The sequence below is a fragment of the Aythya ferina genome (assembly GCF_964211825.1).
Source record: "Aythya ferina genome assembly, chromosome: 1".
NCBI classification, from domain to species: domain Eukaryota; kingdom Metazoa; phylum Chordata; class Aves; order Anseriformes; family Anatidae; genus Aythya; species Aythya ferina.
This window is the reverse complement of record NC_140296.1, coordinates 144,729,825-144,745,584: the sequence shown is the minus strand read 5'-3', so window position 1 is coordinate 144,745,584 and position 15,760 is coordinate 144,729,825. Positions and strand designations below refer to the sequence as shown.

The 15,760-nt window shown below is 39.1% G+C and overlaps 1 protein-coding gene across 2 annotated transcripts in view; it reads left to right on the top strand.

Annotated features, from left to right (window-relative positions):
* The first annotated feature begins 12,798 nt into the window (after positions 1 to 12,798).
* The window catches only part of SYT10 (synaptotagmin 10), a 35,712-nt gene continuing 32,750 nt past the window's right edge, over positions 12,799 to 15,760 (top strand). For both annotated transcript variants that reach the window (XR_014698617.1, XM_084538222.1), the window contains exon 1: positions 12,799 to 13,100. Coding sequence is in view for 1 of the 2 variants with exons in the window: in XM_084538222.1 (XP_084394348.1) it covers positions 12,950 to 13,100 (151 nt within the window). In the remaining variant the exon portion in view is untranslated. The remainder of the gene's footprint in view (positions 13,101 to 15,760) is intronic.

The following is a 15,760-nucleotide window of genomic DNA, read 5'->3' as shown; positions in this document are numbered from 1 at the left end:
CAAAACATATTTAGACAGTTGTACATTAATAAATTATATAAATGTATTGATATATGAAGGATCTTAATGCAAATTTACTGATTCATAGGTAAGTATATTATGCATATGTGTATATACGTATATTTATTATAAGCATGTTGTGTTTGTTCTTTCTTATTCAGATTTTCTTGGGAAAAAAATATAATCTTATAATCTTAGATTATATAACAGCAGAAATCCAGTGAATTTTTTCAGTAACAGACTCTTGAGAGTTAGCTCTAGAACACCTGGAAGTCAATATGAATCTTTTCATTAGTTCAAGTGGCTTTGGATTGCTCCTAAGTGGGTATTGTATAATGTTGTCAGTTATGCAGGCAACTTCAGAATTGTTGTGCTGTTATAGGACAATAATAAATCAGAGAAATATAAGCATCAGGTGGTTGAAATTTGCACACCAAGAAACCACTTACATATTCATGTTATTTACATATTAAATATGCATATATATGTCTACAACAGTTAAAGTGAGATGGCCATCTTGCATGCTAACTGAATTCTTACTGTTCAACAAGCTTCTGAGTAGCCATGAACCATCATGGTTCTACTCAACTGAGATTAAAGAGAACTATTACTTTAAAGTGTTGTATTATTCATTTTTAAAGGTGTTGAATGCATAATTTTGTATAGTATTTTAATTATCATAAAAACTTGCTCAAAAATAAATAAATAAATAATGGTATGCACATTGTTTTATTGGAATAGTCTAGACATGAATTCCCAGCCTGTGTTTCTAAGGAACCATTAGGTCATTTCTGAAATGGTCTATCATTGCTCCCAGACACAGGACATGCAAATTTGTTTATTGAGATTGATAAAAACACCAAATTAGGATGTTTCCTCAATTTACTGTTTACTAAGCATTGGTAAGAGTGTGTTGTCAAGTACTACTAAACAAAAGGGATGAGCTAGAGATTCCCTGCCAACAGAAGGTAACCCCAAATTCTCTCCACCATACTGTAATAAATCCATCATATCACTAGATCATGAATCAAAATTAAGTGCCTCTGAACTTCATCAGCCAAATTCACTACACTAATTCTCTCTCTGCTCAATACACCGTTCACTAATTTATTGATGTCAGTTTAGCCTCCCATTCTAGCTTGCTATTCTTCTTTATTTCCTGTCTTCTTATTACCTTTTAAGCAATGTTTATTGCTTATTTTGGTGGTGTTTTTTTTTTTGTTTGTTTGTTTGTTTTGTTTTGTTTTGTTGTTTTAAGTACTCAGAGCGGGAATAACTTGATGCATTCATTTATCTTTCATTTTCTACATTTTCTATGCTTCTATCTTTTCAAATGTTTTCCTTCTGTTGCCCTGAAGAACCTCTTTTGTTTCATAATTCTCAGCAGTCAAATATCTGACTGACTACAACTCATATTTATGCATATTTCTTCTGTTTTGCCTTTTATTTTCACCAGATTTTTTTATCATGTAAATGTTCTGCATTGCGAGTTTTCCTTAAGTTTTATAGTAGGTTTAATAAATTGTTACAAAGACAATTACTATTTGGGTTTGTTCCTCATATGTAACATGTATAACATATAGAAAAATGTATTTACAAATATGTACAGACACACACATTTATTTTGTTCTTTTATTAAGCTATTAAGCCTTCTCCAGCCCAGCTTATTCCAGCTTCTTCTTTGAACAGATTTACAAATTAAAGGGATGTATATACTCTTCATATATTCATCATAGTTTCACATAGCCACGCAGATATGGTAAGCTACATCCATGGATATGCTTTGTGGGTAAGATTCTCATCATCAGTCCAAACTCTGCTGCCATTCAGGCAATTGAGCAGACTAAGGAATTTCTGGTTCTTCCCAATTGCTCTAACACACTGCCATGTAGCACCTGGAATATGTGGTTTGAGGGAAAGCATAGACTCACAAAATAAAAGTAGTTCCACTTAGTGAGCAACCACTGTAATTACCAGGGTGTTGTCAACATACCTCAGAGCAGCCAATTTTACCATGTACTGCCCACAGGTGCCTATGCATGTGCAGGAAATCTGTTTATTGCTTTTAATTATCAGGCTCATGAGACTTGCATGGGAACTGTTCATTGTGAGGACAGCTGGTCATTGCCAGGGAACTGTAGAAAGTATGCAGTCTCAGTCCCGTTTTGTAAGAGACCAAACCCTGCTCCTGTATGATAGATGTATCAGAGCATGTTTACTCCTACATTAGATTACTCAAGTGACATAGAAAACAGTGTCTGCTTCCTTGCATTCATATAGGTAATAAGCAAATACTATAACAGTACTTAATAATCTAGTTCCAAAGCTCTTTTATGATACACAATGCATATTCGTTTAAGTCCCAATCACACCAGAACTGAGGCATGTATGCTGCAGAACAGAAGCCAGGCAGGGATAACATAAATTGATTCCTAAGTCTGTCTTACTATAGCCCTACCACCCAGCAGCTATTCTCTTGCCTTTCCATGACAATGTGCCAAAACAGACACCGTGTTCAGGACATCAGTGAAAGGGCTCTGGCTTCCAAGAAAATGAGCAGGTGCAGGAGGAGGTTGTGCAAGGGGATCTCAGAATTATTTTGGCATGTGTCTTTTGTCATGGGTGTTGTTCATCAGATAACAAATCCAAGCACCCACATTGGATCACACTCAGTGGGGAACTGGGAGGTTAGTGAAAACAAGTTGCTTTCCTATGGAAATTCTTGGTTCTATAGTTGTATGGTGTACTACAATATCTTAACACTTTCTAGGGGTACCGTTTTTCTTAGAAGACGAAATTCTGAATGACATCATTGGACTTAGGGTCCAGAGTTAGAGTGGGATTCTTGTGCCCATCCTGAGCTGATCATACTTTCATACTCAATGGAGAACAGTTATTCCAAGTGAAGAATTTATCTCATCTTAAGGCAAACAAGAGGGCTCAGATAAATCACAATACACTACACAAAAGCTATAAATGGATGACCAGATCAGATATATACTTCTACAATGTAGATATTTAAATGTAGATGAGATGAATCCTAACCATAAATTCTTCTGAAATCTTCTTTTATAGGCCTAGGTCTTAAACTCTCATCACCTGATTTCTAGCTGATCTTTGACTAATGGACTGGTACAATAACCATAAAATGTTTATGCATTACAAAGAAAGAGTAAATAAATAAATAAATAAATAAATAAATAAATAAGCTTTTATGCTGCCCTGAAACAAAGCAAAACCCTCAAAACTGATCAAAACCTGAATAGGAGTAGTCTCATAACCAGATCTACAACTGGATTCTTTGCAGTTTCTTTCTAGTGATTAGCTGTAGAGGAGAGTTTGGCCATATTTTCACCTTTACTGGGAGGAGAAATTTATTTCTCAGAAACTCACTGTTTAAGAAAGGAGTGCTAAACACGCAGTGTTCACAATTATTTGGCGGTGATTCTAACCCTAAAACTGTGCCTTGATTCTTGAGTTGTACAGTTAATGGGAGGATGCTACTATTAGAATACCCCAGAAGTTTGTTTTCAGTCAGTTAATATAAGACAAATTCTAATAATCAATATATAATTTTATTGTGACATTTACCAGCTCCTTTTTTCCTTTCAGTACACAAATTATAAACAATTTGGGAAAAGTTCACATCTTTAAGAGAGAAAGTATTTGTGACAACTAATGCTGAAAAAAAAAAAAGAAAAAATTGGAAGGGACATTTTGCATGTATAGATTTTCTTAAGTGGTTTTGAAATGGTAAAACATCCTCTACAGCTCTGTCATGTTCCTTCTCAGGTAAGCAATTTGTCAATGAAATGCATATTTTGACATCTTCCTTTACGGACACTGAGACCAGACGTTAAATGAAGCTGCTTGTGAAAGTTAGTGAACCATATACTTTATATATATATACAAATATATATATAACTAGCAAGAATATTTGGCTCTTCTCCCACCCCTTCAAGTTTATTTGTGCCTCACCAGACTTTATTTAGGCAAACACTGCTCACAGTAATTGAATGACAAGTTAGAAATACTGATATGAAATCTTGATAAGAACATTCATGATCCAGCTACATTTGAAATACGTTGGTTTACATGCTTGTTTTGTTAATATGAATATTGTTATATACCCTGATCCATTCCTACATCTCTGTATGCATCACAGGACTCTTACCAGGGTGGTGGGCCAACATGACAGCATATTGAAACAAGCTGAAAAATTCCACTTTTCCATAAGCATGGAATATATATAGTGCACTTAAAATAAAATAACACTGATACAGCTTTCAAAATAATTATTAGCTGTGACCTCTAAGCAGATTCTGCTGCTGCCTGTTTCCTCAATGCTTGCACACTAGATTAAGATATATGTAAATATTATACTTTGTGTTATGGTAATTAAACCATGATGGATAACCAGAATTTGAGGTGGGGTGGAGGGAATCAGCTTTCCTGGCATTTATTTAAGCCATTTGCAAGACCATTATTTAAGCCATTTGCAAATATTGTATAATGAGGAGCCTACAAGGAAATCTGACTCCCTCCAGCCACATGTGAAAAGAAAATGACAACTGTTCAAAGACATGCAGCACACTTCTCCAGAGCACCAGTCCTGCCCATTTTGCAAGTCAGTGATGGAGAAAAGAAACAATGCCATGGCTCTGTCTGTTTCCTTTCCATTCCTTCTGGGAAGCTATGCCCACTGCCAGTTCCCATCCCCACAAAATTCTTCAGAGAGCAGCAACTGCACTCCAGTTGTTAACTGAAATATGTGAGAAAAGCTCCACAGACATGTCTTTACATGGTGCTGACACATTGTATTTGAGCATTGTTTCTAGCTTATTCCCCTGACTATAAACTAAATGCAGAGTGCTGATTAAGGGCTAGGAAGGAAGAAATCCCTGGAATGACTGATTATACAAAATTGAAGTTGTGTCAATTAAAATTACCAGAGATTAGCTCCTTTCTCTCAAATGACAAAATAAATAAATAAATAAGAGAATTGAAAACATCCCTCTAAGCCTAACAGAATGTATTTCCCATAATTCAGTTGGGAAAGAAGATCCTCTCAGAATGATATATCACTTTACAGTTATACACATTATTATGGTGTCATGGTCTAGCCAAAGTATTACTCAGTTTTTAAGTTGTTAAAGTACTAAAGAGTTGAGCACAGTGGGAAGAATCTGATTAATTTTCAATTACCTCTGGGGATAGATTTGGTTGAAGATGGCTAAAGAGTGTTACCACCATCAGCTCTTCAACAAGCATGTCTAAGTGTTCAAAGCTGGTTTGTAGGACATCAGACATCTTTTGAGGGCAGCTCTCTTTTTTTCCCAAGCAGGGCAGGTGGCAAGGAAAGGGTGAAGATAGCAGCATGAGATTCATACACAGATGTGCATTGAATGGCATCTTCTCATTGTAAAAATTAGTTTTCTGAGTTCATTTTCCAGAATCTGCTGTGAACAAAGAAAATGAATCATGAACTACTGGTTAAGAACTGAGAATTAAGCTCAGTCCTGACACAAACGGACATAATTTCTGTTGGGAGTAAATGGCATTGTACCCACTTAAGTCAAAGCTAAATTTGGCCAGTAACATACACCAAGCTCCAAACTAGTGATGATAGAGATAATTAAGAAATAATGACAGTGGAATAGGACAATGCCACAGGATAAAGGTCTTCTGCTACTCAACAAATGCTGAAATGAGGCTCATTTATCATGAATGAATGTGGAGGCAGAGTTGGTGTCTTTACTCTTTTGACAATGCTCAGTAGTATTTGTTTCTATTATGTGGAACTAAATGATTGATATATATATAATAATTTTGTTCAGTGGCTATTGATAGTGCAGATGAACAGGTGTTCATTTCATAAATAGTTGACCTATTTTATTCTAATTAGCTTAAACAGAAGATATCTTAATGTATTGTTGTAAAAGAGTGTATTCCTTTTTTCCTGTAATTGCACAGCCACAAATTATTTCAGGAGGAGTTGGAACTGAGTTCCACTAAGATTGAACTTTGTTACAGTGAGACAGAGGTACAAAATAAGGGGCTACAAAATCCTTAATTTATTAGACTTTTCAATGAAATATTTTGGAAACAAACTTTGTAGCTGTTATAGAAGGAACTTTGCCATGAAACAATCAAGTACTGAGAACAAAACCAGAACAAAAAATGATAATCATCAAACAAACTGCTTTTGGCTGGATTCAGTTTGGTAATAACTTTTGGAAATCAATAAGGAGCATGTTCATAGCCATTTCACTAGAAGGCACAGAGAAACATCAATTCATTAGATGCAGATGAATGACCTAAATTCATCAGCAAAATCTGGCTGCTTTGAACCACACCAGTAGTGAAACATACCTTATTCCACCAAGGCTTATGGCTAGCTTATATTATTAGAGACAGAGTACTTTTAGGAAGCTGACTTTGAGGAAAAACTTTGAAAAGTCTTTGAGAAAGAAAAAAAAGCAACTATTGTCCTTTTCGGAATTATTCTGAATTATTTGATCCATCTACTTCCTAAATCACAACATTATTCCAGCATGACTTATCCACAGCTGAAGAAAACTGTCTAGTACCAGTCATAAATTCATTTCTCAATAACTGAAACTAAGAGAAAGAAGGGAAGCTGAAAGGAAGAAAAAGAAAAGGCAAGATTGCTAATATGCTACCTGTTGATATAATATGCCCTTTTAAGGCACTGTGTCTTACACACTTGTTCAAATACATTGAATACATTGCTTTTGTGTGACTTTGCCTTTCTTCTGTTTTAAGAAGTAGGTGGGAAAGAAAAAAATAATAATAAATAAATAAATAAATCAGAGGAGGGCACTGTCTCCAAATCACTCCTGTCACCTCTGCCAAAGCATAATCAGCCATCACACAACAGGAGTCACTGTTGCTTTGCTCCAGTATCTGTCACCAGACTGGAGCACCTCACCACAAAACACCACATCTTCAACCACCGTTTCAACTCATTTATGACAGAAGATTAGCCAGATAAGGTTTTCTAAGCACTCCTTACTTCCATCTACTATTAATTACCACCATTAATATATCAACTGACAGGACCCTCAGGGCACTGCTGGGCCGAACTGTCCCTGCCCAGCTCCCCCAGGGCTCCTCTACCCCACGTCAGGCAAGGGCCGTAAGCACCTGCCCCAGAGAGACTGCTGCATGGCCTCAGTGTTCCCCAGCCTTCACAAGCCACCAGCTCCCCACAGCCCTGCCATGCTCAGCCCGAGGATCAGCCCAGCTGGGCCTGCCCATGGGCCCATGTCCCAGCCTGGACACCTTATTTCTCTCAATTCCATGACCCTCAGTAAGCTACCTGCCCTTCATGCACCCTGGCATCAACTTACATGTTCATTTCATGATAATTAATCAATGAACTTACACAGTTCCTTTGTACATTATCGGGCAGGTAGGTCTTAATATCTTTACATGAGGCACATGGCATGCAGACCACACAGCCCTTCCCCAAGATAGCCAGAGTGGTCTCTTGGGATCTGCAGATCCCTTTAGCTTTGCTATTCCTTCCGCTCAGATACTCACAGAAAAGACCATACCACATGCTTAAGGCTTTGCAGAAATAATAATAACAATAACAACAACAATAATAATAAATCCACAAAATTGCAAACATTATTTGCTGCTGACTCTCAGAGTTGCATCAGCAACATTCTGTACACATCCTATATATGTCCTGTAGGACTCTTTTGTCTTTTAGTCTTAAATATCAACTTCACCAGATTATGTGGAAAAATAACATAGTTATTGTTCAATATTTCTGAAAATCAAGGGAGCATATGGTTGGGCCAAATGGGGAGGAAGAGGTTTACATATTGTTTTTTATTTATAGGGAATTAGAAGTTGAAAAAAATCACACAGATTAGGGCTCCATTGTGCTAGATACTATGAAAAAGATAGAAGTGAGAAGAGCAAATTTGAGAAGAATGTTATAATAATGGAAATTTAATATTTTGTTTAGTACTTTTGAAACTTGATAGGGTTCCTGTTCCAAAGTATTCAAACTTACGTAGGATAAATATATATATCTTACTATGTATTATATATATATAATAATATATAAAATAAAGGATAAGAGAAAAAATTACTAGTCAAGAGAAACTGCTCATAAAAATTAGCAGTCACTCTCAAATTCACAGGGACAGCCTGAAGACTGATCAAAGTAGGAACTCACACCCAAGGCCCTTCACTGCTGTAGCCATGAGGCCTCAGTCCTCTTCCAAGCAGGCAGTTTTGAATATTCAGAAAGCTTGAAGCTGTCTCCCTCCTTGTACAATATTTGCTCTGATGACAAAACAATGCCAAGCAGTTACTTTTTCATATCACAACAAGGAAGGAAATTATTATGTTGGAATCATGTGCCAGACTTTCACTTTAGTAGAGCACTTTTTTTGAGCAGAGGCCTAGTTGTAACAAAAATGATCTGATCTTCATTCAATTAGGATGAAAAAGAAGAACAGTAGCATTCTTATATCCATCTGACATAATGTTTCAGTCTATTATTACATGCACCTCTACAAAGCTTACAGTACCTTCTCTCTAATTTGAAGGTTAGAAACATTCCTCTTTGACTGTCTCATGGATTTCTGCATAACTGTAATAATGCCTGCTGCTGGCTTTTTTTTTTTTTTCTTTTTAACATTAGCAGGGAAAGGTGCTTGTTACTGAAAATTAGACAGTTAAAACTATTAAGACAAAGTACAGCCATCTTTAATGTTTTAGAGTTTATTTTTCTATACATATGGGATTTAAAATTTAAAAAGATGCTATCAGGAAAAATTTGTACGTGTAACTGTTACAAATAAAAATTATATTTGTAACCTGTATCTTCACATATATTTTTATTTTTATTTTTCCCTACTGGTAGCCTCTTAAATGCTGAAAGCTGAAATTTTTCTTTTTTCCCCAACTCTGTTGCTTTTTTGGTATCATCACTGAATCCCAAATCAAGAAACCAAGGCCAATTTCTCAGATGAGGTAAGAAAATACAGAAATACTTGAAGCTAACGGCTAAGATCAGGGTACCATTTTCTGAATGAAATATACAGAGTATATGAAAAGAAGTACATGATGTACAAGAAACAGAGGACAGCTGGTGAAAAGTGCACAAGTCAAGGCCTAACCATGGTTCTGTAGAGACTCTGTAGCTGTATCTACAGAGTCTCTAGTTGGCCATGTCCAGCAGTACCCTCATGGCCAGTCTCTACTTACAAGCTCAGCTACAAATTCGGTCACAGTCCACTTTCTATTGCAGACAGACATCTTTGGCATCGTACACTGCCACCCTAGCTGAATTTCAGACACCTGCAACAGGGAGAGTACCTCTCACTCAACAATTACTAGACCATCTTTCCTTTGTGAATTACCAGTTTTTCACTCATTTACATTAGATAAATTGTGGCCTTACACTTAGCAGTGGAGTTTAGTTCTGTAAGAAATCTGAACTATATCTGTCTTTAGGCTATCCATACTGACTAAACTTCAGAATTCTTATACAGTGTCTGTTGAAGGATACATCTTACAAAACTGGGTGTTTCTTCCATCTTATTCCAGCCCAAAGTATAATACCTTGACCATTAGTTGGATATTTCATTGACAAAATGGGGATGTGAATATACAGAAATAATGTAAAAAAAAAATTGATTATTTTTCCTTTGTCAATGTCAGTCACCAGAAAGCAGTCAAGCCATTTTGTAATGACCAGCAGTCAGCATAGTAAAAGTGGGTATGGTCTGGTGCAATCATGGAAGCCATGAGGCATGAGTCCACCATGTCTTACCAAATTACACATGGTGAGACTGCCTGGGAGCACTTCCAAATGGGAAATAAGATAACTGGGCTTTGTGGGCACAAGGACACACAATGCAATTGCATTCACCTGAGAACTGGCAGACTATTAAAAATACAAGTTTTGGAAGCTGAAACTAGAAAGCAAGCATGTATGTCCTTTCAGGTGCAGAAAAAAAAAAAAAAAAAAAAAAAAAAAAGTTTTCCACTGAAACAACATGTTGAAGAAAAATGGCATGATCTCTAACCTGAATTCACATTTTTAACCAAACTTCTCAATACAGATGGGAAAAATTCCCTTCATGAACAACTTGTCTCCAACAACAAAAGGTATTTCTGGATATGACTTAGGATAAGACTGTCGTGTCTCATGAGAAGAATCGTTCATCTTCTACTAAAACTCATTTCATAGTACTAAGGCTGAGAAAAAAGAGATTGTTGATGAAACAGAGTTTAAATCAATGCTACTTACTAAAGATTAGGATAAATATGCAGTCATACTACTGACTGTGGCTGGTACTTTCTGCGTACATAAAAACATTTTCAAAAGTACTTAGGACGGCTAAGAGAGGTATCTGGCTCCAGATACCTATCTGAAAATCTCAGTCTTCATATATACCAATGTTGACACAGAATACATAGAATACATAGAATACATAGAATAAGCTTTTCCTTATGTATGTACCTATCAATACTATGAATGATAACAGCAATAAGATGGTATGATCTTCACTGAAACAAAGCTTTTGTGTGCAAAAGCAAACAATGTAAGAATGTACCTAACTCTCATTATATAAGTGAATAAGCAGGGTTGCAAGCTTACATTACATGTGAAATGTTGACTCAATTGTATTCAATGGCAACAGTGCCAGTAACCTTAGATGATAGATTTCACTCATGAACTCTGATACAACCATGGGCACATAGAGTCTGTAGACAAGTTCAGAAATAGAGCAGCTTAGCTCTCTGGCTTTAAATGCAGTCCTCACTCTCTTTAAAACCAATTTCTGGTCAAGACCCTTTCTTCATCATTCTGTATGTGTATCTCCTGTAAGCTTCTGTTAGAATTATGAATTTGTCTCAAAGATAAACAGACTACTTAATTATTAGTTGGTGGTGCATGACAGAATTTTGTGAACAGCACTGTTAATGTCACATGAACAGTAAATATGCTCATACTTTGAAGTTTGGAAGTAGGTACCAGTTGCCTTCACTATAATGAAAATATGTACTTTATTATTATTATTATTACTAGCAAGCCTATTTTCATGAGATAATCATACTGATTTAGATCCCTATGAAAGCTGAATGACTGCTCAAATAGGTCTCCTCAGTTCTGTGCCCTGAATAGTTATAATAAGAGTCCAAACATTCTAGGAATTGTCAGAACATTTTGCAGTAATAACACAGAGTTCTGACAATGCTAGTCTCAGTAAATGCATGAGCAGTGAAAGATGTATTTAGTAGCATCTGATATTTCTGAAATGCCTGCTATGTGTGTGAAAAAGCTTTGAGGAACATAATTTCTGTAGCTGTTACAGTTTGTGTACTACAGAATCTATTGGTTTCCTAAGATTTTGAAAAATACCTGTGAATGAATTAGTATGCATAAATGCATGAGCCTTCAAAATGCCAAATGGCTCATTTTCAGAAGCAACTTTTCTTTTTTACAAGCACCTATACTATACAAAGTACAGAATTTCTGAATTAAACCTAGATAAACATTTCTGTAGTATTTCATAATTTACAGTTATTGATGGTTATAAAGCTTTCAAATGTTAAGCTTTGCATTTTGTTAGAGACAATTATCAATATTCAGGTAACAGATTTAAAAAAATGAAATCGGGGGAAAAAAGCACATCAGTACACTCATGCTTATGAAACCAAGCCATACTAGCAGTAGACTACAGGCAGTGCTGTTAAGCAATCTGCTAGCGGACTTCCTTTCAACTATGCCTAATTAGAATTAAGTATTGAAAGACACATATGCCATCAAAGTAGAAACATTTTTCTTCACAAACGTAAAAAAAAAAAAAAATCAGAATGTCAGGAAGTATAATAACAAATAGCATAAAGTCCTGTTCTGCTATGCAGCCAGTAACTTAAACAACTACTAGCAGCATATGCTGTACTGATTTCTCAATGTGTGTCGAGCACACACAGTACAGGGAACTTTTTATCCATAAACAAACTTAAAAGAAGAAGAAATAAATAAAGGAAAAAAAAAAAAAACTTTTTGAGGAAATACACCAGACAATTGCAAGCTTACTCTAACTCCTTTGCAAGTTAGAGGAACAGCCGAAGTCAACTGTTTCATAACTCTGCTGCTGAAAAGCGTCTTGGAGATCTTTTTTTTTATTATTTTGTTGTTGTTGTTGTTTGTGAATGAAATTATCTGATGTTGCTCAGCAGACGGTATAGAAGATTACACTGCCCGGCTCATCTAAGAAATGATGTCCTGGGAAAAACGACGGGGCCGGGTGTTCAGTAAACTCTTCTTCTTCCTTCTGCGACCAAAGAACCCCACAGGACCCCCAAGTCCCCGGGTGAAAGCGGGGGGGATTCGTGGGGGCCCCCCACCCGCCTCCGCCAGCAGCACCCCCGCCCCTGAGCTCCCGGCGCCCCTGAGCGCCGCCGCCGCCGCCCCGCCGCGCTCCCCCCGGGCGCCGCCGCCCCTCACCCGGCGGCGGGGCGGGGAAGGCAAACTTTCCCCGAGGGATGAGAAGGGCCCCCCCGCCACCTGCGCCCCCCTTCGCCAGGCTGCCATTGGCCAAGCCGCCTACCGAAGCCCGCTAGGCACAAAAGGCGTTGCTAAGTGGATGCTTTTTTTTTTTTTCCTCTTTTGATTTTTTTTTTCCCTCCTCCCCCCCCCCCCTTTTTTTTTTTTGGCGTCTCCCCCCCCCCCCCCCCCAACCTTCACTACTTCTTCTTCGGATGAGAGCGCGGTTTCACTCGCACCGCACCCGGCGCTCCGCCGCTCTCCGCTGCCGCTCCGCTCCGCCCCGCTCCGCTCCCCGCGGGAGGCTGCGCGGGTGCCGGTGCGGTGCGGCTCCGGTGCGGTGCCGGTGCGGAGCCGTCCCGCACCGGCCATGGCTTAGAGCGGCCGGCCGGGGCAGAAGAGATGAGTTTCTCCGCGGAGGACGGCGTGGGCAGCCTGTGCCACAAGGCGCTGCAGATCATCTCCGAGCTGTGCCTGGGCGGGCAGGTGGAGCGGGAGAAGTGCGCCGGCATCTTCCCCCTGGAGACCGCCCGCCAGGGCATCGGCGGCACAGGTACCGCGCCCGTCCCGCCGCCGCTCCCGTCCTGCCGCCGGCGTGGGCGGCCGGAGAGCGCAACTTTTTCTTTTGCCTTCCCTGCGTGCCGAGGGGGCGGATGGGGGGGGGGACTAGGGGGGGCAGGCTCGCAGCCCGCTTTAAAATCCTCTGCCTCCCGCAGCCGACGGCTGCGTTTGATGCTTGGGCAGCAGAGTCGGGCGTTCTTCAGTGCTACGGAGGCTTTGCGCCCTGTCGTCCCTTTTTTCTCATCTCCCCAGCTGCCCTTCGGGGCGCCCCGTTACTCGCTGGCGGTCCCCGGGCTCCAGGCACCGTGCGGTGACCCGCGGCAGCGCGCTGCGGGACAGGGGTGCGCATTCCCTCTGTTAGCCGGGGAAGAGCTCTCTGCCTGCCGGCAGGAGACAACAGGAGCAGCACAGCCCTCCGGGTCGCTCTGGTCCAGGACTCGTCCCGGAAAAAAAAATTTTGGGGGGATGGGATGAGGGAATTCGTGTAAATTTAAATATTCCGAAGCCAGAAGAAAAACATGTCAGTGTCGAAACCAGACAGACTCCTAATGGGCTTGTCTTTGGTCATTGATTTCTGAACTGTCTGGATCTTCTGGAACTGGCTCTGCTCATTTGCATTTTTCTGTTCACTACACTCCAGAACCACTGTTTTGCCATGGTGCTGGTTTTGAGGACAGGGTTTGAAAATTAGCCCAAGTTCTTAATTTCTGCCAGAAGTGATCGGTAACCTATTCTGTAAGTTCATAAATGCAGCAGGATAGCTTGCATTATGGCCAACAAATAACAAGCGTACAGCACAAATTAAATAAATTGACACCAAGTCATGAAAAGCAGCAGGTTCTGAGCATGTGCCCCAGCTGCGTTGTTGCTACCACGGCATCTGTTAGTTGTTTTTTTTGTTTGTTTGTTTGGTTTTTGCCTTTTTTTTTTTCTCCTTCTAATATCCAATTTACTGCAAATTCCGAGATATTTAGTATCTCAGCACAAAAAACAAACAAACAAACAAAACAACTGTTGCTGCTACCGTCCTTAGAGAGGAGCAATTCTTCTTTCAGACTTGGGTACCTGCATGGTTCTCCTATGGCTTTGTGCTTGAGGCAAGTGCTCAGTCTGCAGCCGGTGAAGGCTGCAGGAGGGGCCCGGACCAACCCATCAGGGCTTGGACAGCCAGGGCAGCAGGGTGCGGGGGTGTAGCATGCTTCCACCAGCACGGATTGTGGATTTGCTGTGCTTTGTAAATACCATCTGACGGGTATATGTACACTCTTTGAGCCGTCTTGTCCAAATCGTAAAAGGTGGCATGAAAATAACCTCATGAAGCTTTGAAAACTGGGCTCTGAAAAGATTAGTTTCTCTATCTGATTTTTAGAGAGTGCTGCACAGGGAGTCAGTATTAGGTGTCATGTAAAAAACCAGTGAATATATAAACAGGTGGGTAGTGAAAGATACAGAAATGTCCCACAAGGTAAACCAAGTATTGCTGTCTAGCAAATTTGAATCTCCAACACTTGCCTTCATGTTGCACTGTGTATTACAGAAGCTTCTTTTGAAGAATTGTCTACATTTTTGAACAAATATCTTCATTTCTTTAAAGTCAACAATATTCTTGGTGATTTACATACAAAAACCCTAATAAAGTTGTAATTGTGAGATTAGAAAAAAATAATAATTGACAATTAACCAAGAAAGGGCTTGAATCACATGGTCCCACATCTCAACTGAGTTTCTAAATCTAACTTTTTCCTCCAAAAAGAAGAACATTAAGGGTGTCGATTTTATTGACACACACATTAAATTAAACATTTTCATCAATTACTAACAGTGCTAGTAATCATACTTTAATACTTTATGACTTCAGAGGAAGAACAGACACACAGTCATTGTTGATAATTGACAATATTTTAATATGTAAACACTTGGATAGACAAGATGTAAATATTACTCTCATGAATTTGCTGAGTTGAAAGATTGTAAATACAGTATCTAGGCTGAGAAAATGTGGTCATCGAAAGGTAAACCATGCCTTAGAGAGGTATTTATTCTGCTCTTCAAATGCATGTATATTTCCATCTCTATGTGTAAAGTTAATGTTGTCCACAGTGTTGAACATCCACAGCTGCTGTTCATTAAAGGTAGAAACCTAAAGTGTTCTCCATCTTCATTTGGAGAATAAAGCCATAAAAGTTTGTGTTTTCCTGAAACTTTGGTGTCTGGTACATGGGCTTACCAGTATTTGGTGTGAGAGTCTGTGGCGGTGGTGCTGTGGCTGAGTAAATTCTGCACAATTCTGGTGTCATGCAACTGTAGCTGTAGGGTAAAGAAGAGCAATGGCTTATTTAGCCCTATTGGTTTTGCTGTATTTTGCTCTAGCGTTCCCCAAATGATGATGTGGGAAGCCCTTTCCCAGTGTTTGCCCAAGCTAGATAACACGCATCATGAACCATTTCAGTTACTTGCTGTCTGGGGCTTTGTGCAGCCTGTCAGGCATTAACCCCTGCAGCAAGCACTGAAGCATGTCGTGAAGAATCTACTGTAGTAAGAGTAAGAAGATACTTGAGCTGTGAGAAGGAGTTCTGGAGGATGTGGAGATGATATAGAAGACTGAGAGGGTGATTACAGAATGGTGGTTTATTATTGTATGTTTTTATATTA